The sequence below is a fragment of the Octodon degus genome, unplaced genomic scaffold (genome assembly GCF_000260255.1).
Source record: "Octodon degus isolate 3935 unplaced genomic scaffold, OctDeg1.0 scaffold00075, whole genome shotgun sequence".
NCBI classification, from domain to species: domain Eukaryota; kingdom Metazoa; phylum Chordata; class Mammalia; order Rodentia; family Octodontidae; genus Octodon; species Octodon degus.
Window position 1 is genome coordinate 1409215 of NW_004524651.1, and position 905 is coordinate 1410119.

The window sequence follows — 905 nt, forward strand, 5'->3', positions numbered from 1 at the left end:
GGGATTGGAGAGCTCGGACCTGAGTGCATTTGTAGGAAAGAAAAGCACCAGGATCCAGCCCAGTAGATGAAGGCAGAAGGAGGGTGAGGTGACACCCGGGGGAGCAGCTCAGGGTAGCCTCTCCGGGATGGTATGGGCACTTGTAGGATTTCTAGGTGGTAGGGTCTGGTAGGAACAGGGATTTATTTGGTATTTTTGCTTTTTAAGGCAGGCCCTTGCAGTGTACCCCAGGCTGGCTTCAGGCTTGGTGGTAATCCTCCTGCCTCAGCCTCCTGAGTTTTGGGATTATGGGTGTTCACCACCACACTTGGCTAAAAAGAGCAGGCATTTGGGAGTCAGCAGTACAAGGGCTTGGCTGCAGGTAGTCACAGTCATGCAGGAAAAGAAAGTGCACAGGAGCCAGTGATTTGCCAACAGCTGAGAAACAGGAGCACAAGTAGGAGACAGGAGGAGAGTGTTCTAAGAAGCAAATGTCACACCATGCATGGTGTCTGGCGCCCATCACCCCAGCGCTCCAGAGGCTGAGGCAGGAGGATCAACAGGAGTTCAGGGCCAGACTGGGCTACACAGAGAGAGATGCTGTTGCAAAAACAACACAAAAAAATAATTTTTAAAGGGCTCAAGAAGAGTTGAATGTGTCTTCTGTGTAGACGCATGGGCCGGGCAGGCATGAGGCAGGGCACTGCCATCGCTCACTCACCTCTGTCCTTTGCAGGTGGCAGGCACTCGTGGGCGGCCTCTTGCTGCACGTGTCCTGGAGACGGGGCTGGGTGGAGATCGACAGCAGCTCCAGGTACGTGGGCTCTGTGCTGGGGTCCTGGGTCACTGGGTCGCAGCTCACACTCTTTCACACCTGTTGACCTGGGTCCCTGCACCCCTTGTGGTGCTGCTTGCCCAGCAGGGTA

At 55.0% G+C, this 905-nt stretch overlaps 1 protein-coding gene across 1 annotated transcript in view; it reads left to right on the forward strand.

Annotated features, from left to right (window-relative positions):
* The window catches only part of Tmem241 (transmembrane protein 241), a 125747-nt gene that overhangs the window by 6874 nt on the left and 117968 nt on the right, over positions 1 to 905 (forward strand). Inside the window, exon 4 of the mRNA XM_023720394.1 lies at positions 716 to 793. Coding sequence (XP_023576162.1) covers positions 716 to 793 — 78 coding nt within the window. The remainder of the gene's footprint in view (positions 1 to 715; positions 794 to 905) is intronic.